Source organism: Vipera ursinii (genome assembly GCF_947247035.1).
Source record: "Vipera ursinii genome assembly, chromosome: 11".
Classification (NCBI taxonomy): Eukaryota; Metazoa; Chordata; class Lepidosauria; order Squamata; family Viperidae; genus Vipera; species Vipera ursinii.
The window spans coordinates 3806108-3829633 of NC_139524.1; the positions used below are offsets into that span (position 1 = coordinate 3806108).

The 23526-nt window shown below is 51.9% G+C and overlaps 1 protein-coding gene across 5 annotated transcripts in view; it reads right to left on the minus strand.

Moving 5' to 3' along the window:
• Positions 1 to 172: 172 nt before the first annotated feature.
• Positions 173 to 23526, minus strand: part of PPIP5K1 (diphosphoinositol pentakisphosphate kinase 1) — a 30572-nt gene continuing 7218 nt past the window's right edge. For 4 of the 5 annotated variants that reach the window (XM_083370989.1, XM_083370990.1, XM_083370992.1 and 1 more), the window contains 19 exons: positions 22526 to 22612; positions 22315 to 22390; positions 22015 to 22124; positions 21663 to 21748; positions 20773 to 20898; positions 19231 to 19352; positions 18861 to 19043; positions 15597 to 15738; positions 14547 to 14770; positions 14339 to 14466; positions 14021 to 14135; positions 13532 to 13639; positions 13341 to 13457; positions 12864 to 13028; positions 12640 to 12724; positions 10233 to 10355; positions 7771 to 7833; positions 4899 to 5036; positions 173 to 3251 (listed from right to left, as the gene is read on the minus strand). In XM_083370989.1, coding sequence (XP_083227115.1) covers positions 2926 to 3251; positions 4899 to 5036; positions 7771 to 7833; positions 10233 to 10355; positions 12640 to 12724; positions 12864 to 13028; positions 13341 to 13457; positions 13532 to 13639; positions 14021 to 14135; positions 14339 to 14466; positions 14547 to 14770; positions 15597 to 15738; positions 18861 to 19043; positions 19231 to 19352; positions 20773 to 20898; positions 21663 to 21748; positions 22015 to 22124; positions 22315 to 22390; positions 22526 to 22612 — 2524 coding nt within the window. In that variant the 3' untranslated portion in view covers positions 173 to 2925. Of the gene's footprint in view, positions 3252 to 4898; positions 5037 to 7770; positions 7834 to 8229; positions 8795 to 10232; positions 10356 to 12639; positions 12725 to 12863; positions 13029 to 13340; positions 13458 to 13531; positions 13640 to 14020; positions 14136 to 14338; positions 14467 to 14546; positions 14771 to 15596; positions 15739 to 18860; positions 19044 to 19230; positions 19353 to 20772; positions 20899 to 21662; positions 21749 to 22014; positions 22125 to 22314; positions 22391 to 22525; positions 22613 to 23526 lie in introns of those variants that run through there. The other variant, XM_083370991.1, reaches the window with a different exon arrangement.

Below are 23526 nucleotides of genomic sequence, written 5' to 3' on the forward strand. Positions count from 1 at the left end.
GAAGAAAGGAGCAGAGGCTAAGGAGAAATTGCCACTCTTTATGGGCAGAGATTCCCATAGCTTTGGAGTCAAGAAGCAGGAAATCTCAGGGATCTGATTTGGGAGCAAGTTTGGGGGAAGTGAGAGAGACGTTAAATGGGAACTAAAACAACAGGAAGTGAGTGAAAGCTAGTCAGCCAGTGAGAACAAGGGTGGCACCTTGAGATAACAAGCACCTGCGCTTCGGTTCCTGGAAGGCTGAGCCTTGCCACGGGGATGAACATAAGCCCTTCCTTAGGCTTTGAATTCTCCTTTCTAATGCCCCAATTCAGGCCCCCAATCAGGCATGGTGAATGATTCTGTAAGGATTTGCCTCAATTAGACCTCCCAAGAAAGCAGAATTCTTGAAACAGCCACTGTTTCAAAAGGAACTTTTATTGAGAGTTAGTGATAGCAGTAGAGCAAAGCAAGATCTGAAGAATTTGTGCATGAAAGGTTACATCATAATGCCCAGACAGAACTTCTCCCACCAGTGGCCAACCATCCGGTTGAAATCCAACCAATCCAGAGGTGCTATGTTGTTTTGAGAACCTGGTGATTGTGCCCATTTCAAGGTCTCTCTCTGTTTCGTTTTTCAACGGTCCCAGGATCTGTTGTCTGGAGATAAGGCAGATGTCTTCAGGCTACATTCCTTTCTCATGGAGGGAGGCATTTTCATAGAGGACAGAGCAGAACAAGACAGAACAAGACAAATACATTCCCTAGCCCCCTCCCACCAGAATGGCAGACCCCCCCCAAAAGAGTACATAATAATAAAAGACATGCAAGCAAAGTAGAGAGGTCTGACAGATCCCTCAAGCATTGCCACAGAATTTAGAGGTTCTGACCGCTGATGGGGAGAATTGACACAGGCAGCAAAGAACACCCCCCAGTCAGAACAGAGATCTTTGGAGCAGCTGTGGTGTGCCTGAGCTCTGAGTCATTACCGTGTTTAGGAGGATTTCTTTTGCCATTTTTTGTGTTATCTGCCCACCCCACAATCCACCTCCAGTTGCACAAACTCAGTGGGAATGTCCCCAGTGCAGCACTTTTTTATTCCAGCCAGCTGTTTCCACCCTTTCTGCAGCTCCATCAGAGATTTCACCACACCATCTTTCCTAGCAAGCCCTCCCCCCACCCCGACCTGCTTGTTTCTCTTCACTCTGGGGGGTCTTGATAGCTTAACTGTCATCTCAACACCCAGGAGTCTGCTTGTCCTCAGAGCCTCTCATGCCAACCAGAGCCCCCTCCACTGGGTACAACCAAACGAGATGCCCTCCACCCTTCAATCTTCCTCTTGTGCTGCCTTCATTCCTTCAGCAAGAAAAGGAAGGTCAGAAAGCTCCGCCAATGTCTGCCTGACCAGGGGAAAGGGGGGACCAATATCTGCCAATGGGAAACCATCTTGCCTTGCAGCTCTGGCAAGAATGCCTCCAGAAGGCTCTCCAGCTGGAAATCTGGACACTCACAAGTGTCTCTCTGAACTGCTGCCCCTCCTGGCGCGCCAAGGCCCCTCGGCTCCCTCCAGAAAGGTGCCACTGCACAGTTGTTGCAGCTTAAACATGGAATGTGATAGCAATTCACTTTTAATTTGCTTTCTCTGCCTCCTTCTTAAAAGAAAATCCTCTACTGAAAAAGTATCACCAGAATTACCGCACCAGGCCTTGGAGAAGCAGCAGAACCATTTCAAGCCATTGCCAAGAACCTGAGATGTGATCCTTGGGCCATCCATTCAGACCAAAGCTGCTTTGCCTTCAGCTCCTCTTTCCTCCAGACTGGAGACCCTGGAATGAGTCGGCTGGCTCCTCCCATGTCTACATGCCTCCCTGCCACTTCCTTTCCCTGGAAGGACCAATTTGCTCTCCTTTGCAGAGCATCTTTGGAGATGGTGAGAAAGCTGCTTGACAGCCAACGTCCATAGGTCACTGGACCCCTAAATATCAGCCGGGACATGCTCTCCTGTCATAGAGCAGGCAGATTTCTGGGGCACATCTGAAGGGGGTTGGATTCCAATGGCCCATCTCCTGGGGTTCTCATGAACAAATCCAGGAAAATATGACGTGGCATCAACTGTGCCTCCTTCGACTGGAGATCTGTAGAAATCAGGCAGCTTCTCAGCCAGGCACAGGCCAAGCCTTTCTCCTTAACATCCCTGTCTCCCCTGGACAAACTGCTCCTGCTCAGGGAGGCTCAGCTCTTGGGCCCCTTTTCTACATCCCTCTCCTGCCTCCCCAGAGAAAGAGACTCCCATCTAAGGAGGCTCTGCTTCTCAGTCTGGCAGAGAATAATGATGCAACCAGGGCAGAGTGTGTTTTACTTCAGACTGAACCTTCATTACAAGGACTTAGCGAGGGTGTGTCACGATTCAAAATGAGGAAAACACAAAAATCTTAACCACTGACATTTCGGACATGACATCTGGCTTCCCTCCCTCTCCCCACAACCACTGATAATATATTACTATTTACCTTTGGTAACGTGCGCGCACACACACACACACACACACACACACACACACACACACACACAAACCAGCAACTGACTTGTATATTTCTAAGAAAACCTGATTCTCCTGGTGGTTCCAGCAAGGCTGGGAAGGGGCTTCAGGGAGGCCATTCCTCTTTCTACACCGTCCAAAGCCACGCTGATTGCGGCTTCAGCAGCCTCACCAAAACTCCATGGAAAACCTGGCGTACATGGTCCACCTGGCTGGCCCTGAAGTTTCCTCAGCTCCAGTGGGGCAGCGTGGACCCATCTGAGCTCCCCGCTGGAGTCTTCGCTGCTCTTGGCTTCTGCTGGTGGAATGGCAGTCTCCCAGGTGCTGCCCAGGAGCAGAAGTTGCCTTGCCCCGTCTCCTCAGGCAAGGTCCCCAAGCCCCTCACTCGGAGGCCCCTTGAGTAAGATCTCTCACACATTTTTGCTGTTCAGCCCTTCTGGGTCTGGCTCTGGGCCCCAGAGGCCCCACGGCTGCTCCTCTCCCTCCTCTGACTGCTCTTCCCTCTGGGCTGGGGCCTCCTCCAACCGATTTTGCTCGGGCCCCGGCACCTCCTCCTCGCTCACTGCCAGGAGCTCCCCCCAGGGGGGAAAGCCCTTGAGGCCCCCTTCTTCCATGCTGAGCAGTTCCTCAGTTGGGAGTTGGTTGCCAGGCTGGTCCGCGTGGAAACAGATGGCCAAATTGGACAAGGATTCCATGACGCCTGTGCCGGAGGCCACATCAAACTGGCTCTTCCCCTCTGCGAGGCAAACATAAGGGAGACCGTCATGGGCAAATCTCTGGCCAGGACCCCAGTACAGCTGGGTCTCTGCAGCACCTTCAGCCAGAAGAGATCAAACACCCTCAAAACCCTCTGGTGTGAGCAGCCCCACTTCCTGCTGCTGCACTGGCTGCCTGAATGCTCACAGCTGCAAAAGAACTGCTTGCCAGAATCTGGCAATGTGGCCACCCCTTCAGTTCCCTGAGCCAGCCATCGCCCCCTGGCAAGACACAGGTGGGGTGCCCCATCCTCCAGCCCCCTGAAAGCCTTCCTTTCCCATCATCCAGCACAGGGCAACAACCATCTGGTTTCCTCCTTTGCAGAAGTGGAGGACAAGCAGGGCACCAACTGCAGTGGCCTCTCCTGGTTCCATTCTGCTCACCAGCTTTACACATCTGCCCAACTCAACAAATCCCCAAACTGCATGGCTCAAATCAGATGCACCAGTACAGAAGAAACACAGAACACAGCCAAACCTGTCCCACCATCCTCCCCCAGCCCCAATCCTTTCAGACGGATGCAGCTAGCACCCTGGCCCCACCTGCAGCTCAGCGGTCTGGGTGGGCAAAGTAGCCTGGGGCCTCTAGAGGCCTGTAGCCCACCATGGCAGCAGCTCTTTTGGAAGGTTTGCTGCCCTTGTTGGAAATTCATGGCTGCTGGGGTGCCCACATCACGGCACGGGCTTCCTTCAGAGAAAAGCTTCGGCTCTTCCAACAGGAATCTTTGAGTTGCACTCAGAGCAAGGCCAGGAAATTTAGCCAAGGTTACTTGCACAAACTGTTTCTTGGTCTGTCAACCTTGGTGCCCACAGATGGGAAGGTGGGGAGGATATAGACAGAATCAGGTGGTTTGTGAGCCTAGCCTGGAGCTCACACAGCGGGGTTCTTCTCAGGTGCTCTTCCTTCCCTTCCCTACCTGCTGTCCAGTGTTGGTGCTGCAGTCTTAGCTGACCTCCAGCCGACAGTGTTGCTCAAGCACGGAGACCAACAAGAGCTTTGTGGTTGGCTCAGAAATGAAGTTACCGACCTCTGACGGAGCTGCCTTCCCAATTAAGACCGAAAGGGAGGCTGCTGAGACAAGCCAGCTCTTCCAATTGACTCTTGTGATTTGTGAGATAAAAACTTTCAGCTCTTACCCCAGTCGAATCATGACTTCCCCCCCCCCTTGAGCTGTAGCAGCATCCAGGACCTGCCGGACACTTAATCCTCATTCACTGATATCTGACATTCCTTTGACCAACTCCAGCGGTGGAGGGGAAGATTTCGGGACTCTAAAACTTGCCGAACAAAAGCAACCCCCCGGGGAGTTGAATTCTGGAGACATTTTTCAGTTTGGGCTCCCCTGATAGGGTCTGTAAGTAACTTATGGAGCCATTTAAATAACCACAATGCTGCTTGTTTTGTCTTCGCATCTCTTTGGATGTCCTCCTGCTTCGGAATCCATTAGCCATTAGTAATACAAGAATTTCAGAAGACTCACAGCTCCTACCTCTGCCTTTTTCACTTGTTCTGTTCAAACCCTACAAGGAGCTGTCTCTCCTGTCTACCAATGGCACGGTGCAAAGAGGAACCAAGCCAGACCCAGCCCAGGGGTCCCCTCCCCTCCGTTCCCTCTCAAGGGGGTTACCTGTGCAGGGCCTCGGCTGGGGGACCAGGCAGCTCCCAGACAGAGCAGTCAGGAAATCGCTGACCTGGCGAAGGGAGAGGCAGTTGTGCAGTGTCTCCAATGGGTAGATGCTGGGCACCATGGAGCAGCCTTCGAACCCTGCAAAGCAAACAGAGCAACCTCAGTGCCGTGGAGTCTCGCCCACCAGCCTGCTTCCGTTCTAGTCACTCCAAATGTCAGCAGCAGCAACTCCGGCCTTTTCTGAGCCTCTTGGGCAAAAGATGTGGGACCCCAGTCCCCAAAGCAAAGGCCAAAGCAGCAGAGCTAACAGCTTCCCCTTTGCACTGGGGGCTGGGGTGTGTGTGCATCTGCCTCATCGTCTACAGCAGTGTTTCCCAACCTTGGTCACTTGAAGATGTATGGACTTCAACTCCCAGAATACCCTAGTCAGCTATGCTGAGTGGGGAATTCTGGGAGTTGAAGTCCACACATCTTCAAGTGGCCAAGGTTGGGAAACACTGGTCTACAGCACAAACAGCGAGGAAAGCTGCCTCCCAGACCCCATCATTCCGGGAGGGCTGCTCCAGCCCTGGGATGGGGCAGCTGGAGACCCAGCTGCAACCTTAGTGCTTCTGGGCCAGAAACTCTTGGGACAGTCCAGGAGGTGTAAATGCAGCAGCAGAAACAGCAGCAACAGCAGGGAAAAGTGCCTGCCTGCAGATGTCCCCAGGGCTTGTCCAGACGGGCTGTGCTGCGTAAAAGCCCAGTGTCTCCTTTGCTGCCTTTGTTTACATTCGTGATGTTTCTATTGCTTTGTGCCGTTTCTCCGTTTTATCCTAGAGAAAATCTGTTCAGGAGGTTAATGCTGGAGGGGTGGTACTATTTGGGGTGAATCGAGATGTGCAGAGCTAACCCTGGGAGCAGAGGCCATTACGGGTTGCCTCTCCTTTTCACCCTTTCATGAAAAGTGATTGGAGGCTTTTTGTGCTCTAACGGAAGAGCAGTAAAACTGAGTTTGTAAACACAAGTCACGAGTGACCTCACAGCCAGGAGGAGAGCCCCCCACCCACCCATTGCGATTTAGTGGGAAAAGCAATGTCATCGGAGTGGGGGGAAGGGAGGCTTTGCTTCCTTTCTTCTGATTTGGGTAGGAATTCCTGAAACAAGACGGCTGAGCAGGATGGCTGGGATGCTCCTCAACTGGTACACTGCAGAACAAATAAACCCACAAAAAGCCGGATGGACACACTTGCTACTTATACAAATAGGGAAACAGACCACACGCATACCATTTTTGGGGGGGAGGGGGACAAGAAATTGAATGAGAAATGTGCATGGTGGGAAATTATAGCTCAATGCCCGTTTCCTAAAAAAATAAAAACACTTTTAGGGAATGAGATTTGTGTTATATCTGGCAAAATAACAAAATCAGCCAAGGGTGATTGGGTTTTGTGTGTGTGTGTGTGTGTGTCTCCCTAGACCAAGACTGCCTATGATGCGATTTGAATGATTAAAATCTGCATTTTGGAAGGGGGAGCCCTCAAAAAGAAGGAGACAGGAGGAACCTGGCCTGGGCCCCGTGGCAGCCTTTCAGGTGCTTTGAATGGCAGCTCCAGAATGGGCACAGCAAAGCCATCTTCGCACATTTAAAAGAAATCTCCTCAGGGCTTCTTGAGCAACTGCATGTTGCTGCTGAAGCTCCCACCCCAACTTCAGACTCAGCTGAGCAAAATGGGAGTGGACCCATGTGGCACAGCCAACCGGTGAGAAAGGAAACCTGTTCCTACAGCCAAAGAGCAATTTAGGTGATGAGCAGTAATAATTTTTCTCTTTTTGGCATAAACTAGAGGAAACTCTGCACAAAACTCTCAGAAGCACCACTTTACAACATAAAATGCAGGTTTCTGGGCCACTGTGGTGAGAATCTCATTCTTTTTGCCTACAGTCTTTAATCCTTAGTACTCGCAGTGAGCTAAGGTTGACCAGCCACTTAATCTCAGATACCTTCCTGAGAATTGGTCATGCAAGGATTGAGATCTGGAGCTTTAAAACAAGGTGGAGGGGCTTTCTCTCACTTGAGGACAACAGGTGCTGCCTCTGGGGATTGTGGCCTGGGCCTGGAAGCAAGTCTCTGCCAGGTGCTTTTGTGAAGGAGGCCACGTTCCTTGCCTTCAGAGAGAATGACCAAACCTTTACACCAAAAAATTGAATTGTTGTGTCTATCAGGAGAGAATTTGAAGAACCCAGATCAACAGGACACCTCCAGGACAGAGTGGCACACTTGTGTTGTGTCCTCATTTTGTCCGCCTTCCATCACAAGATTTTAAAAAATGACACCACGTGGAGTACAAAAGCTTGCAAACACGAGAAAGATTCATGTATGTCTTTCAAGGGCAGAGTAAGCCACCTGTGACCTCTGAACCCCTGAAAAGGAAGCCTAATTGCAGATGGAGAATGAAAGAAAAATATAGTAGAAGCCCTCAAATAGCTCCTGTCCTGCTTTATTAGGACTTTGCTGCTTCTGTGCTAAGGCAAAGGAGCTTCAATATGAACTGGGTGTGTCTGTGTGTGTGCATTTTGTCAGACCTCCGTAGGGCAGGAAATGTTTCCCCCTCCTCAAAGTCAAGTCTCCTCCCAATTGAGCTCAAGCCCTAGTGACTTTGTCCATGGGTCAGTGGACATAATTTCTTATGTCCCTTAAGTACACCCTCATTGTGGTGCCCAAGTGACCCTTCTCTCCTCCTCCTGAGGAGAGCAGATGGTGCAGTTATTGTGAGACAACATGACATTACACAACACATCCAGTCACAAAAATAGAGCAAGAGGTGAGGACACAGCAAGTGCAAGGGAGGGATAGCTGAGAAGAGAGTCCCAAATTAAGAAGCAAACGTACCATTAGTTGGATGCTTTGCAAATGACACAGAAAATCTCTTTATGGCTGGCATAGACAAGAGCTCTGGGGAAACAAGAAAAAACATCCCTTGAATTTGGGGGGGGAGGGGAGGGGTGGGGCGGTTGGCCTCTGTCAAAGCTGCAGCTGCTGGTGGTGGGGAAGCATGAGGGAGGGGCACAAAAGCGGGAGAGGCAGAGGAGAAGCCAGGCTAAGCTCACTGGATCCCCGCACTGTATTGAAAGGCCGAGGCTATAAAAGGCAGGACAGCATCTTCAGAACAATATGGAGGCCCAAGCCCAACCTTGAAGGAAAGGAGACGAGAGAGAGTGAGAGTGAGAGTAAGAGTGAGAGTGATTCTATTTGCCTCTCTTCCCAGGTCTCAGGCCTCTTCCCAGCTTCAGGCACTAAGAAACCTAGTTAACGGCCAGTCCCAGGAGATGCCAACCATGTCCACAGTCTTTCCCTTCCCTGCCAGCAAAGCTCAACCAGGGTCTGCAATCCGAATGCTGGCCAAGCCAAGCCAACAGCCCAGGACAGGCAGCAGGGCGCCTGCTCAGACCATTTACTGGCTGCATCCACACCTGCTTAAGCCTGAGTAATTTTAAGGTATATTTATAGGAGGCGGAGTTAGTTTGTAGTCTTATTCTGGTCATGATTTGGCATGTTATATGAACCCAGAAAGTGGGTTAATTCAGTAGCCACCACACCAACTATGCCAGGACTGCCTCTGTGTCTTCCATTTCTCCCTTCGGTCCTGTTCAAGGTTGCAATTCCACACCAAAATCCAGAGGACTCTTACATCGCCCTTGGCCACTTTCGGCAACAGAGGTCAGACATCTGAATAGAAGCAGGCCTTCCCTTGATGGCCCTTCATCCCCTACTTCTGCTGGACCTTCAGAGCTCTTGAAGGATTTCCAAACTGAACTCTTTAGAGTAACAGCAGCCAACCCAAATTCGGACCAACTGATTCTTTGCTTGAAGAGGTTCAAGACAGGAGGGTCTTCCTTATAGATCCTGAAAGCAGCTGCAGAATTAGGGGAGGGAAGGGGTACAACTCTTGCTTGCTCACTGCAGAAATTGACATGAAAACCTCCACCTCCCCCCGCAGATGTTGCCGAGCCTCCATTGGGACCCCTTGAGGGAAGGGGAAGCCATCTCCCCTGCCCCAATAGTTGGTTCCCTCTTGAATTCCTTTCCTAACATCCAGTCAGTCAACTTTTGTCCATTATCGTGTGCTGAGGAACAACTACAAAACAGCTGCTGGGTTCTTCTGGATGAATTGCCCAGTTTTTCCAGGGTTTCTTTGGGCACGGGAGTCACGTCCAGCTTTTCAGTCTGGGAGGGAGCACTTCTTCTGGGTTGACCTCAGGGGATCTGGGCTCCTCTGTGGCTGCCCCCATCAGATCTCCTCCCTGCTGATTCCAGGAAACCCTGAAGGACTGAAGTGGAGATGCCCTCCCCCGGACCTTAGGGCCATTTAGAATGGAAGACCCCTGGTTTCATTTATTCCTTTATTCTTTTTATAAATATCTCAAGGCAGCAAATGTATTTAATGATTCCTCCTCCTCCTCTCTTCCCCCTCAACAACCCTGTGAGGTGGGTTGGGCTGAGGTGGAGTGACTGGCCCAAAGTAATCCAAACAGCTTTCACGCTAAGGCAGGATTCAAACTCACCGTTTCCAGGTTTCTATGCTATCATCTGAACTACTAGGCCAGGGGTAGGCAACATTGGCTCTTTTATGACTCGTGGACTTCAACTCCCAGAATTCCTGAGCCAGCCATGGCTCAGCTTGGAAACCTCTCCCTTTTCCCTCAGCATGGCTGGCTCAGGAATTCTGGGAGTTGAAGTCCACGAGTCATAAAAGAGCCAAGGTGGCCTACCCCTGCACTAGGCCAAACTGGCTAAACTTTCTGACTGACCAAACTTTCTCAGAACACCAGGGCTTTTCATTAGTACTGGCAGTTTGTTTATATTAAGCCCGGTAGTGAAATAGAGCTTATGCCGGAGAGAATCAGCTTCAGCTGAGGTGGGCTTTGGCCAGAATAATAATTAAATATCTCTGCAGATTTGTACTTCCTTGTCCTACAGTCATGCTCACCACCCTTCTTTGAACTTGTTCTAGTCTCTGAATCCTTCTCCATAGGTGGTTGCTATAACTTGGTGCTTCAGAAAATGTTTTACAGGTGCAAGGATAAATATATGCATTGAGAAATTCCACAAAGGCTTCATATGGCCAGAGTCCCCACGGGCCTCTTCGGGGGCCTGCAATGCCCCCCAGTGACCTTCCCCATGCTTCTTTGAACTGCTGCCAGGCACAAGCAGTAGCCTCGGGGCAGAAGGGAGGAGCCGGTCCTTCCCCAAAACTGCCTGTTGACTAGAAAAGGGGCTGGTAGCAACTGTCCCCAGCTTCAGCGCCCAGGAGTACCCTGGTTCCCTGGCCCAGAATCAGAAGGTGCCCTTACCTTCTTTGTACAGAAAGCTGGAGACAAACTTTTTCCCATGGCTGCGTGCGTAATCCTGAAGATTTGGGGCACTGGAGGAGCCCCCCAGGACTGTGGTGCTGAAGAGCCTTGAGTACGGTGAGCCTGGAAAGGAGAGCGGGATCTGATCTCTTCACCTCTCATTCACAAGCAAGAAATCCGTCTGCATGGTGGGAAGCCCCTCTGCCCCCCCCCCTCACCTGCCAGAGGATAGCTCAAGGATGGCTCAAGACCCAGGAGGCCACGGGGGAGGGCCTCTTGCCAGCTGTAGGACAGGAGATGTCTCCAAGCTTTGGGCCAGCCAGAAGCAAGTGGATGGCGGCTGACCTTGCCTTGTGCACAAAGGGCATCGGCAAAAAAAAGAGTCATGGAGCATGACTGGTGCTGGGTGGGGAGCAATAATGGAAACGGAGGGGAATTTTTCACTTTGGAACGCCTGGCCAGAAAAAAAATAGAGGGACACAGCTCTCATTGGTTCGGGTACTCAAGAAACGGTCCACACGCCTAGGAGGAGCTCACAGGAATCTCGGGAATTAATGCCTTTCAAACAAAGCAGCTTATCAGCCTTGCCAAAAGAGGCCCTTCGTGCAGGATGCTTCCTTCCTGGGCCAGAGCCAGGCCCTTTGGGCCGCTGTTCTCTTCTGGCCACAAAGTCCCCAACCAGGAGGGCAGGCACGGCTTCTCCATGGGGGCCCTTTGGGATGATCCGCCTACCACTGCCATCACATGGGTGTCTGTGCCCTGCAAGTTGGTCTTGGGCCGTCCCTGCACTTTTCTGGGCAAGAAAGGGGCTTTCCTTGCCTCTTCTTCCTGAGATGCCCTTCTGACCGGCCCCAAGACTGATCCAGAACTGAAAATCTAAATTTGGTTTCTAGCCGGGCGCTTCTAACCACTGTGTTTGTGCTGCCATTGGGATTCTCTGGGGCCAAGATGTGAAAGCTCCCACAGGGAGGGAGGGGGTCTGGATGGAGGCCAGGTTGCCTCCTAGGGATTAGTGCTGATTGCTGGCGGGCGGCGTGTTTTTTAGCTAGGCTGTTTTCATAATTTGCCTGGAACTGCTGCATTGTCCAAGCTGGGCAGCCACCTAAATTCTGTAACCGAAGAAGGAAGGAGCAGCCTGGCACCGGCCAATTACATCCCAACCCAACCCACCTCTCTCTGTAAAGCCTGACTTTCCTGGGACACCTGAGCCATCTCAGCAGGTAAGCAAGATGGGAGAACAAAGAAAAAGCAAAAATGCAACGCAACACTGTGTTTCCACAACCTGATCACAGAAAGATCCAAGCTATGACTCTTATGCTTACTTAGCTTTTACATTTGATGGGATTTTCTGGTTCAGCACGATGTAAAATATTGTCGCACTGGGTGACTTTTTTCAAGACAGGACTGCCCAAAGGGCAGGGAGCACCAGGAAAACCTATCCCCCCCCCGGCTGCCAGTGGTCTCACAGTTTTGGCTTTCTTTTCCCCACTGGGTGGGAACTTATGCTCTCCTTCCTCATCAGCAACTAAGAACTTTCTCTGTCGCTTGCCTCAGATCACCAGCAGCCTTTTCCAGCATTTCCACATCTAAAAATTTGATGGCGCTTTCTGGAACGTTTTTGTCTAACTTGTAGCCTTCTTGCAACCAGCTGGCAGCCTTGTTGAGCAGGCCACCGGTTCTACCAGGCCTCACTCTGCTCCCCAGAGAGTGGAAACGGCCCCTGCAGCCTTGACGGCAGGTGCTTGGGAGAATCCTGGCCGCAGGCCAAGCCCCTGAATAGCTCAGCAGCACAAGCAGGCCGATGATGCCCGGCAGAGGCCAGGCACCACAGCAGCCTTCCAAGGCAATCCAGCCAACGTGGCTGCCTTCCCAGGCTATTTGCAAATGGGAGCGATTGGGATTGAGGGTCAATCCTCTCCGACCACCTCAAGGGCCAGGAAAGCAGATCCTCTTCAAAGGAAAAAGAAGAGGCGGGAGAATGAAGGAAGATCCTCCTCTTCAATCAAGATGCCATGCTGCTTTATCTTCAACTGAGAACGGGCATTTTCCTTGAGTCGGGATTATCACTAACTTCTCCTAACTCGGCCAACCTTAACTCCAACCTTAACAGAAGGAAAGGCTCCTTGGTTTGAGGATGGACAAAGACCCCCATGATGCCAGCACCGCAGACTTCCCCACAATTCTTCGTCTTCAGCAGGAGCCCCCCCCGCCCCCACCTTCAGAGCCACTTCGGGGGCTAACAGGTGCCGCTCCTGCCTCCTGTGCCTCAGCTTCCCCAGCCTTTCCGTAAGGGCTGCTCCCTTCTCTGCTGGCTCCCTCAGCACTGGATTCAGAGCCAGGGTTCAGGGTTGCCATATATCTCGGGCCAGTCTAAGGGGACGCAAAAAGGGACTTCCGTGCTTTCTACCTAAGCCGCTCTGTTTCCCTTCTGACGAATGCCTGGCGTAGGAAAAGAGCCGATACCCGCTGGATTTGGATGACTCGGACAGCACCTGCAGAAAGGAAATGTTTGTAAGGCAAACGGAGCCGCAATTCTTCAAAGGGAGAGAGCACTTCTCCAGGGCTGCCCCCGCCTGGGCTGCAGCTGAAATGCATTGCTCCACTTCCTCCCCTTCCTGCTCCCCCACTCACCTCCATGGATCCCGTCTTGCGGTTCCGGATCAAGGGTGACCGGCGCTGGATGCAGACCGGCTCCAACGGCTGCGGGGACTGTGTCTCAGCCCTGTCTGTCTCATCGCTGACCTTGGCCTCGGCCAGGTCCTCCAGACTCCCCTGCTCCGGCTTTGTGGCGTCCTTCTGTAAGAAAGCTGAGGTTGTGATGCTCAAAGCAGTGGAAACCTCTCTCTGGGCACGGAAGCTGCATTGCTAACAATGGGGAAGGAGAAGCAAGCTGGCCAGCTTTGGGCTGCCGAGACAGAAGAGCTATCTTTCCTTGCTTTTGCAGCTTGGCTGCTCAACAGGTTTATGCCAATGTTTTCTCTTCAAGAGGAAAAGAGGGATAAAAATAGGGTTAGAGTAACAGGAAAAGGTTGCAGCTGTTTCTCTGCCCTCTGTGTGGCAGGAGACACCCTGCCTTGGCATCCAGCTGCCCCCTGGGTACAAGTTCACCTCTGCAGAGGCTGGGCGAAAGCCGCATCCCGCTGGGGCACTGCCTTCCTCCTCGCAACCTTTCACTCCGGGACTGAAATGCAGCTCCACGTGGAACCTCTCCTCGGACGATGGATCCTGCAGAGACCACAGCATGGATGAGACGGGGCCAAGTGCTGGGCTGGCCCAGCTCTGGTCAGCCCCGCCCTCACCTTGTTGTTATCCTCGTACAGCATAATGACAATCTGTGTCATGTAGTTCAGCTCCGAAATGGCCCCCAGGTAGTCCATGGCCCTCTTCCACTGGGCATCTTTCGAGGCCTGGCATGGAAAGGAGCAGCAGAGGGAGGCCAGACTGAAGCCCTGGCAAAGCTGGGCGGGCAGTCCTGAGCAAGGGGGTCTTGGGGAGTTGCTGCTGCCTTCCCACCTCTCCTGACTGGCCGCAGCCAAAGGCAGCTTCCCTTCCTTCCACAGCCCCACAGGACTCCAAAGCCCATCAGGCTGTCAGCTGCCCCTCAGGAGACCAGGGGGCCAAACGGGGAGCCACCAAAGACTGGCCATCTCCGGCACAAGGGCCCCAGTCCTTGAAACAGGAGGGCTCTGGACTCAGAAGCCTCTGTCAGTGGGGCTCACGCTGAGAAACGGAGCCAAAGCTCTGCGCAACACCCTGGACTGGTGTACTGGTGGTTGCTCCCCACTTACATCCAGCAGGCCTCCGTAGCGGAAGATGCTGAGCAAGGAATGGACGTGGCTCTCACTGGTGAAGTACAAACGTGTCCGGACATGGCGCCCTGGAGACAGGACTCCCCTGGAATACCTGCAAGCAGACCAACCGGGCAGCAAGAGTCACCTTGCTGGGCTGGGCAGGCAGGGCTGGGTCACAAAGGCACCCGAGGCCCACTGCGAGTGTGGGAGCCGCGGGCAGGAACACAACGGCATCACCAGCTGGCTTCCTGTATTTAGACAACCCAGCCTAAGCCCACCCTGTGGTCCCGCCTGGGGCATCTGCCCACTCCTTACAAAGGATGCAGCTTGTTGACAGACTCATCCTCGTGGGTTCGCTGCAGATCCAGCTGGATCTTCTTGATGAGGGGCAGGCAAAATCCCACTGCAATCTCCAGCTTCTCCTGCTGACTGATGCCGTACTCCTGCGAAAGGCCAGAGCGTTTGCAGGGCAGCCTCAGCACCGCCTGACGGTGGGGCTCTGCGGCTGAGGGGCGCCCCATACCTGGGGGATCACGATGTCCGCCAGCGCCTTAGAGCACCTGAGTAGCTCAAGGGTGCCTTCCAGCTGCAGGGCAGCGTTGTGCTGGATGTCGTACTTGACGCAGTCGTAGATGTCGGGGATCTTGCTGATATCGTAACGTCGGTTCTTCAGTTGGAAGTCCTCTTCCAGCTTCCTCCAGCGCTGCAGCATCAGCTCCAGGGTCTCGCTGTGGTACAGCTGCAAATCTGCCAAGCCAGAGCAAACCCGTCACTGCCAGGTGAAGGGACAGATCAGCTGAACCCTGTATGGCCACTTGCAAGAGCAGCGGCAGACTGGCTGTTTCTTACAACCCCAGGAGATCCGTAAGCAACAGCCCCCAAAATACTCCTGCCCAAGCACCGCATTTGGCTGTGAGAGCAAAGAAAAGCTGGGAGAGCAGAGGAGCAACTTCCCTTTGGAGAGAGGAGCCCAATTCCAGGCCTCCTGAGCTGGCTGCATCTTTCACACTCCATGCGGCCCCCAGGACTTTGCCCCTTGACATGAGCTTCTCTTAGAACCGATGGTGGCGAACCTATGGCACGCGTGCCACAGGTGGCACGCAGAGACCTCTCTGTGGGCACGTGTGCCGTCGCCCCAGTCCTAGGCCTTCAGCTGGGTTTTATAAAACGTTTTATGCTTTAGGCCTCCACCGTTGTGTGCAAAAAAAAAGTTTCAATAAATCAACTTCAGCTTCTCGCAGGAAAAAAAAGAACTTGCAAAGTTGGAATTGATTGATTGAACTTTTTAGTCCCAGCCAGTCTGCCGTTACCACCGCAGCCACACCCACCCAAAGGGCCACGCCCACCCAATGGGCCACACCCACCCAATGGGCCACACCCACCCGGCACCCGATGATACAAATGTGGGTTTTGGGTTTCAGTTTGGGCACTCGGTTTCTAAAAGGTTTACCATCACTGTCGTAGACCTTTGAGAGTTTTATTAGAAAAACAAAGAAGAAGCTGCCCACTGTGGCACAGGCCACGTGCATGCAACTCCCACTTTGCTCTGCCGCAAAGGAAATGACTCTCGTACCGGCAGACTTGGGATCTTCCAGACGTTTCTGGATCTGGGAAGTGAGGCTCTCAATCAGCTCAAAGACTTGTTCACAGGTCTCCACTGGATTCCCAATTATTCCCATGGACTTGATGAGCGAAGCACTGCCTGTTGGCGCCAGCTGGAGAGAAATCAAAGCAAAGGATCAACAGTGCCCTTGAGAGACCAACCAGGCTGCTACCCAGATTCAGGCCAACTGGCTCCACCATGCTCAGCTGGTCTCTCTGAAAGCCGGAAAGGCGATTTATTTCACTCCGTCTTGAAGAACATCTTATGGAAGTATTGAGCTTCTGTGCTCCAGCAAGAATCCTGACTGTGCACGTGATGGGAAGCCAAAACCCCTGAATGGAGATGCCAAGCTGTTGGCAAGATTTGAAAATAATGGCTACAATCCAACTGGCTTTGAATTAAAGTAGTAAGAACATAGAATCATAGGGTTGGAAGGGACCTGGGAGGTCTTCTAGCCCAACCCCTTGCTCAGGGCAGGATACTGGCGTATACCATCCTGGTCAAATGGTTGCCCAGTCTATTCTTGAACACATCCAGTGATGGAGCACCCACAACTCTGGGAGGCAAGCTGTTCCACTGATTAATTCACAAAGGCTACTTCTATGTCAGCGTTAGGCGCTGCATGTATTTGCACACTTCTACTTTCTTTGGAAGGTTTATGTACCCTTATTATATTATTCTAATTGGATGTCAGTGAAGAGGTGCCCAACCTATTTTAGATAAGGATTCATTTGTGGCAGTTTTTAAGATAAGGAGTGAGAGTGAGAGTGAGAGAGAGTGAGAGAGAGGTGTGACATCCATAAATCCTGCATAAACTCTCCAAGCTTCTAGTCACTCAGATTTCTTGAAAACTGAATTATGTTACAATCCTTAACAGGAATTATGCGTAGACCTAAAGTTGCTGTGATGCACTGTTCCTGGAGCTGTTCTTATTCCTGAATGCCTTTCCCTGATTTGCCGCTATTCATTTGTGATAGCTCCGTACTGGGATAAAGTACCACACTGGCAATCAGAATTATTTCCTTTTTCATTCTTTAATAACCATTAAGGAGGCAATATGTCAGGAGGCATTCAAACCTTGGAGAGGAATGGTTAGTTCCTCAACAGGCTTAGGTTCAGCTCTCTGCTGTCCATCTTGTGCAGGCAGGCTAGGTACCAGGAGGCAACAAACCAAAACCATCTCTGTTTTGGGAAGCCACTCCTTAGAAACCTCCCTGGATGGATTCTTTCTTAAAAGGCTTCTAAACCCCTGGGGGATAGCAGAGTATGACAAAGTCTCCAGCTGAGCTCAAGGGAGGCCTTCCTTTTCCTTCTTGGAAAAATGAGCTGTACAAGAGCTGCCCCCAGCCCAGGAGAACGTTCTGGAACTAGCCGGTTGCCCTCCTCGTTCTTGCCTCCTCCAGAGAAGCTGTGTCTAAAACTGCAGCCTTCAATAAAACCACCAACAATAGAACAAATACTACTTAAAATAACATTAAGCAGGATTCGTTTTCAAAAAGGCAAGAATAAGATGGCCTCATGTCAAGTTCGACTTCTAGTGGCTTATTGCACACCTCCGTGTGGTTTCCTTGGCAACCACATAGAAGTGGATGGCTCTGGCCTTCTGCTAGGATCTATGCTTGATTTCCATGTTTACGGGCAACACAAGGGCTCAGTGGTTGAGACTCTGAGCATGGTGGTTAGAACGCAGTATTGCAGGCTAATTCTGCTGACTCCCAGGGGTTCGATCCTGACCGGCTCAAGGGTGACTCAGCCTTCCCTCCTTCCAAAGTTGGTAAAATGAAGACCCAGATTGTTGGGGGAGCAAGATGCTGACTCTGTAAACTGCTTAGAAGGTGCTATAAACCACTACGAAGCGGTATATATTGCTACTGCTATTGTCAGGTTGGAAAGCTGACAACCGAAGTTCAATACCCAAGTGCCACTGCAACGGAGTGGGCGCCCGTTACTTGCCCCAGCTCCTGCCAACCTAGCAGTCTGAAGGCTTGGAAATGCAAGTAGATAAATAGGCACCACTCTGGGGAGAAGGTAACAGCATTTCATATTTTCATGCAGGCCACGTGACCACAGAAGCATCTTTGGACAACGCTGGCTCCTTCAGCTAAGAAACAGAGATGAGCTTCACCCCCTTGAGTGGAAACAACTAGACAGAGGAAATCTGACAAACTCCCATCAAACTCAGTCCAAGCCTGGCCTTGTTTGTCTGGAAAGGCTGCCACCTGCTGAGACAGCCCTGCAGATGACCGAGTGAAGAAGCTGTCCTTGCTGACTGGATGGATGCAACCCCGTTCAAGGTTTTTTGCACATGACTGGACAGCCCAGAGAGAGAGAGACCAAGGTCCACCTTGAGCCATGTGATCAAAGGACAATCTACCACTGAAGTCTAGCAGGCAGGAAAAGGCCACCCTGTAATTCCCAACACATTATGCTGCCGCAGCGTTAGCTCGTGTCCAGCATTCCAGGGAAATCAACATGGTCGTTCTGTACCGTTCTCTCTCCCAGCAAAGATAAGAAACGAGAGCAACCAAGTCTACTTTGTAGAATATCCCAAGGATATCCCAAAGAAAATCTAAACAAAAACGCCTCTAAAGAATCTGTTGTTGTTTTTCCCCACGTGGCTGAGTGGGCGTATTTCCCAGCGAAAGGGTTTCTGGAGCTGGGTGACCGCAGTCCAGCCCTTAAGACTCCAGATCCTGTCAGTGCCTGGTTCACCTTGTTAAGTTGTGCTCTTGAAGCTTTACAGTTGTGACCATCCAGAGTTTAGGAAAAAGGCTGCAGCCTTCACCACTACCCTAAGCCCCTCATCTTCACCTTGAGACTGGATGAGCCGGACCAGGCCAAGGCCCCTCGCCAGAGCCCTTTCTCGGTGCCAGAAAATACCGTCACAATTCTTTAAACAACAACCTTAGGATTGCCTTGGCAGGGGCTCTTCCAACCATCCCTCGACCAGTGGGTAGTGCTCTTTCATGCCCCCCCCCGAGAAACTAAAATTTCTGCCACGGAACAGAACTGCCACGCCCCAGTTGCCACAGGGCACAAAGGCCTTGGAGCCGTCCCGGTCAGAAAGTCTCCCTTCAGCCAGAGCAGCAGGAAAAGGCCACAACAGCCCGATGGAACAACCTTCGGCTGCCTTTCTGCCTGCTACTAAGGTTTGGCACCATCCAGCCTTTTTTGCTGGAATAGGGGTGCCTACAAAAGCCTTTATGAGGGCCGAAGAAATGCTCGTCCCATCACCTTCTCATAGTCCTCTGCGCAGAAGGAGGCGTCTTTCTGCATGATCTCCCGCAGACGAGCCTTCACTCGGTGCTGGCAACTGCTGAGGGAGTCACTGTCACTGTCCAGCAGGCCATTCATGTTGGCGCTCTTCACCATTTGCACTAGGATGGGTGTCAGCTCCCCCTCCAGAGCAAGGAGGCCCTGTGGGAAGACACGGCTTCAGCCTCTCCCCCCACCCCCTACTCTGCAAAAGAAGCCCCCGCAGGGCCTCTGCTCTAGCCAGGCAGAGTGCTGGGGACACACCGAGGGCCAGGAAGGGACCTGAGCCCTCCTCCTGCTGATCTGACTAAACCCCCCCCCCCAGAAGACACTCCCCCTTTCCAGGAACCTTTGCAAATGCTGCTGCTGTCATTTGGACTCTGCCCTCATCAGAGGCGTAGATCTTGAGATCATGGCGGTAGGTGCTGTGCAATCGAAGGAGGCCACAGCCTGGAAAACCAGCATAGTCTCCTAGACAGGAAAGAAAAACCCTGTGGCCATTCCAGAAGTGTGGGCATTTCATTTTCACAGTGCCCTCTCCAAAGGGGGGCAGAAAATCCACTGGGCAGGCAGGGTTGCCAGGGCGTCTGGCACCACTAAACAGTGCTGCAAGTCAGAGTGTTGGAAGAAACAGCATTTCCGGGCAGATGAAAAGGAGACGGGATGGACAGGAAGAGCCATAGACATCCAACTGGAGAAGCCCTAAATTCCCTTCTTGCAGTCCAAACCTTCACAGCAGATGCCCCAAAATCTTTCTTGCAAGCACCAAAGAAGCTTGTGGCCCACCTGTCCTGTTTCCAGTCACCATCATTCTGCTCTCTGCCTTCTGCTGTTTGCTGACTGGCAGATTTGGGGGTTCTTTCCTGCTTTGAGACCAGCAGCTGTGCTGCAGGCATAGGGCTCAGGCCAAGAGCTGCCCTGCTGTCACTGGAGCCCCAATCCAAAGCACGGAAGACCAGCCTCCCCCTCCAATGACCTACAGAAGTCCCTGCTGTCCTCTTGTAGCTCAACCAAAAAGGAGAGGTGGATACCCGTTGTGCCAAGAAGGCCTCAGGGTGCCTGGTTCATCCCCGATGGGCCTTCTGTCTTTGGGCTTGGGAGGGAGAAGGAGATCTTCCCCAACTCACAACGGGGATGGGGGCACAAAGCAGTTAGAGCGGGAAAGAGAAGGATCTGGCCCAAAGGCCAGGTGTGCAACAGAGAAGTGGGGCAACTGCCAAAGGTCGGGAAAAGAGGATATGTTGCTGAGGTAGTTTGAGATGGTAGATGCCAGGAGTTTGAGGCTTGCTGTTTGCTTCCTGCTTTCCACACAGCACCACCAGCCATCGAATGGCCAGACAAGTAGGAAGCGGGATGCCAAATTGCAGCTCCTTATGGCAGGCTCAGGAGGAGAAACAGGACTGGCCCCAAAATGTGTGGCTCAATGCACAGAGGGAGCCAACGATGGAGAACATCAAAGATCTACTCTATTTACAAAAGTGTTCACTAAACGTCTGCATCCTTAAGACCACTTGATCAGGGAGAGTCAGTTTCACCCAGAAGGCCATCTTGCCTGACGAGCAGTTTGGATTCAACAGTTGGCTTTCTGCCCAGGGCCATGGAGACTGGATAGGACTCGTCTTCCAAGATCACCCCAAACAGAAATAAAGGGCCATCCTATCAGAGCCCTTAAGACCAGCCCCGCCCAATGCGCTGCAATCAGATTCCACCCACCAGCCCAGAAGTTCCTTTTGGTGCAGATGCAGAGGCCAAAGAACACTCTTCCTCCTTCTGAAGGGGGCTTCCTTTCCAAAGGACCCCACCTTGGAGGTGGCTACCCAGATGCTGTCAGCTGCCATCTCTGTCTTCCCTCCCCCCCCCCCCCGAACCAGCGTGCAAAGCCCAGACTCACCTTGGCCCCCCGGATACATGCAACGGAAGGCTCGGCCCAGCTCCTCTGCTTGCACTCTGCCTGCAGGAGTCAGCTCACCCCCCCACTTCAGCACCAAGAGCAAAGACGGGGAGGCTTCCTTGAGATCTGCACACAGCAGAGAACTAGAGTCATCTCCTTCCACGGTTGCGGTGGAATAGCAATAGCAACAGCACCGCTTCACGGTGCTTCACAGTCCCTCCCAAAGCGGTTTACAGAGTCAGCAAATTGCCCCCAACATTCTGGGTCCTCATTTTACTGACCTTGGAAGGATGGAAGGATGAGTTAACCTTGAGCTGGCGAGGATAGAACTGCCAAACTGCTGGCAGTCGGCAGTCAGCAGAATTACCCTGCAATACTGCATTTTAACCTCTGTGCTACCATGGCTTTTGAACAAAGACTTAACTGCCCACTCCTCAATCACCAGACCAGAGAAGAGGGGCAACAGCTGGTGAAACCGGATTGGGGGGAACGAAGGAAAGTTGCCAAGTACTTCTGAGGCCTGGAAGCTGCACAAAAGCAACCTCAGTTCTCCCCCCCCCTCCGATCCTCTTCTCAGTTGGCACTTTCCCCCTAAGTGGGGATTATTTGGCAACTGGGGTGGGGAGGGGGAAGCAGTAGCTCCCCTTCCCCACAAGGGTTGGCATTTCAACTGAAGCTTTCTCAGTTTACATTCTCAATTTCCTCGTTGCATGAATGAGTGAAAGCGGGCCTCCATTAGTCCACCACCCAGAATGCCCCTCCTTTGTCTAGAGATGTGTGCGTGCAATCAGGATCTTCATCCTACAAAGTTGCAGGGCTCTTCTGCAACCCCCACTCTCACCCACAGCTGCCTTCATGCCCCTCCCCCACTGCAAGACCTCAATACCTGCCTTCCTCATCACTGGATGCCTTCAGGTGCCCATGAGGCAGGTAGGTCAGCTGCACTTTGCGGTTGATTCCAGAAAAGTGCCCGTACCTGCCAGAACAACAAAGGACCACTGTTCTGCACATGAAACATCTGGCTTTACACACCACACCCAAAGCGGAGAAGCTGCAAGGCTGCCCACCTCCCTCCGCCCTGCCCAGGCGTCTGTTGTGGCGCAAGAGGAAGTGCCCCCAGTCAGAGGGAGTCCGCTCTGCGGACATACGAGAAGGTGCAAGAATTGCTTGCAATGTTGATCTTACTCTCCCAGAGGTTTGGGGGGGGGGACAGAGGGGCCATGGAGACAAGTCCCTGCTTACATCTCCAACACGGTCTTCAGCTGCTCTAGTTTCGACTTTTGCTCCTCTGCCACCACGTCCCCCAGAGCGCCCTGCTCCTGCACCAGCAGCCGAGCAATGTCCAGCACCTCCTGTCGGGGCAAAGGCTTGCTCAGGTCTGTGGGCCCAAGGGCTCTAGGAATCAAAGGCACAGGCTCCTTAGCCGTGTCTCTCAGCCCCCCAGCCCCCCCCCTCCAGGTAGACAGGCACAAGACCGACCAACAGAGGGGGAGAGTTTCACCTGCATGGCTCCTCTAGGACCAGAGGGAGCCCCAAGCTCACCTGAAGCTGCTCCGGCTTTTTCAGCTTCAGCTTCCCAGTCTTGTAGCCCTCATATTTTTCAAACAGAACAAAGAACCTGGCGACAGCAGAAGGAAAGCAGGTTGTTTGCCACATTTATGCATGCTCTTTCTCTGGAGCTCATTTTGTCCTGGAACTTTTTTATCCTTCGGAAAGGGCCCTGGCTCCAAGATACCCAGGGACTCCACCATACCTGGGATGTTTCACTTCCATCTTCATCTTCTGCTTGGGGGTCCGATCACCATGCCTTATAACTGCAATCACACACCGTAGCTCCATCCTGCAAGAGAGATGCTTGAGCTCGTAGGGTGCCCTTCCACCACTCCTTCCTTCCTACTATGACCAACACTTAGGAGATCCCAAGGCCTCTTCTGGCCAAGAGGACATCTCAGCTCCGGACCCTGTAAAGTCTGTCTTCTAAGCCAAAGTTAAAAAGACTCTTATCTCAAAATGCTGTCCATGCATGAAGGAAAAGCCTTGCATGGACACCCACCCCCACTCTCTCCTGAGCTCTGAAAACCACACATCCATGGCAGAGAATGCAAAACCCATGTGTGCATCCTAATTGGAAGCAAGCTAATCAGAAGGATTATCTGCTCTGAGGCTTTAGAGATAAAGGAGAAGCAGTCTTTGGCACAGCACTGTGAATGGGAACAAGGGTCCTGCGATTGAGAAGCTGCCAAGGAAAGCCAACTTACTTAAAACCAGGACTTTGTTTTAATACAACCCTTTGTTTTAATACTCAATAGCTTGAGGTGCTATTTCATCTTTCCTAATTTAGAAATGTGAAGATGGCTCTGGGTGTAGAACAAGACAGGAAATATTAGAAATAATTGGAAAATTCTATTCAGAGCTAAAAGATCAAGATCACTCAAAAGTAACAACACCCACAAAAGAGGAAATGCCAGATATCCTAGTGGAGGAAGAATTAAGTGCCATAAAATCAATGAAAAATGGCAGTTTCAGGAAATGACTGTTACAGTTGAAATGCTGAAATACATATAAATACATATTATGTATATGTATTTATATGTAAGGGTGTAGGGTGTATGTATATACATATGTATGTATATAGCATGTCTATACAGGTAGTCCTCAAGTTACGAATGTAATGGAGCCTGCCCATTCCATTCGTAACTCGAAAATTCATGGGAGTGAATCTCGTACCTCAAATGAGATCACTCCCTGCTCATT